This window comes from Penaeus monodon, chromosome 30, assembly GCF_015228065.2.
Source record: "Penaeus monodon isolate SGIC_2016 chromosome 30, NSTDA_Pmon_1, whole genome shotgun sequence".
NCBI classification, from domain to species: domain Eukaryota; kingdom Metazoa; phylum Arthropoda; class Malacostraca; order Decapoda; family Penaeidae; genus Penaeus; species Penaeus monodon.
In genome coordinates this window covers 3698703-3699529 of record NC_051415.1, presented here as the reverse complement: position 1 = coordinate 3699529, position 827 = coordinate 3698703, and the positions used below count along the sequence as shown (strand labels likewise).

Below are 827 nucleotides of genomic sequence, written 5' to 3'. Positions count from 1 at the left end.
AAATTTATGGTGGACAGTATATGTACCAATAAACTTTACACACTCCATACCTTCCAGTAGTAGTGGAAAAATTGGAAGGTGCAGTAATGAAAACAATTGAAATGGAAGTTTTATTTATTTATAAAAGGTATGGCGCAGTTTCTGCAACGTATACAAGCTATATGGCTTTATTTTAAATATAACAATCACACCTAAAGGCGCAGCAATATAAAGCACGGGACTGCAGAAACAAGAATGCATCAGTACACTAAAAGAGATTATGCTTCATAAAAAAAAACGCTGATTAGTCTCGAGAACTTCAATCTGCGTGTTTGCCGACGCGCTTTGGAGTTGCGGGACATTCCTCCTCCAGTTCCACGTGGTCGTATCCACTCTCCTTTCTCATCTGAAAAAAAACCTTACTTAATAGATGAAATGCCATACCTTTGCATAAACAATTTGGGAGCATGTATCAAAATTTCCGTATACAGGTATGTGTACACGTCGGTGCTGTCGAAGTCTTGAAGTTATGGAATTTTTTCAAATGAAGACAAGTTAAATTACTTCAGGAATTTGAAAAGACGATCGCCAGTTTAGAGTAACAGATTCATAGAAGGAACAAGTTAATTTTTGACTGACTATTAGTTTATTTGAAAGAAAAGCTTCATTGGTAAGGGGAAATAACACGACAGCAGGAGAGTGGCTAAAACAATGTTAGAAGGCATAGATGGAGAGAGGGAGGCCACAAAAGAACTGGATGGCTAACATCAAAGACCTAGAGTGGAAATTTAAAACGGGAAATAATGAGGTAATGAAAACTGCAACAGCTTCCCTGCAACCTGAACATG

At 37.6% G+C, this 827-nt stretch overlaps 1 protein-coding gene across 1 annotated transcript in view; it reads right to left on the bottom strand.

Moving 5' to 3' along the window:
- Positions 1-96: 96 nt before the first annotated feature.
- Positions 97-827, bottom strand: part of LOC119592462 — a 32181-nt gene continuing 31450 nt past the window's right edge. The window contains exon 6 of the mRNA XM_037941286.1: positions 97-385. Coding sequence (XP_037797214.1) covers positions 299-385 — 87 coding nt within the window. The 3' untranslated portion in view covers positions 97-298. The remainder of the gene's footprint in view (positions 386-827) is intronic.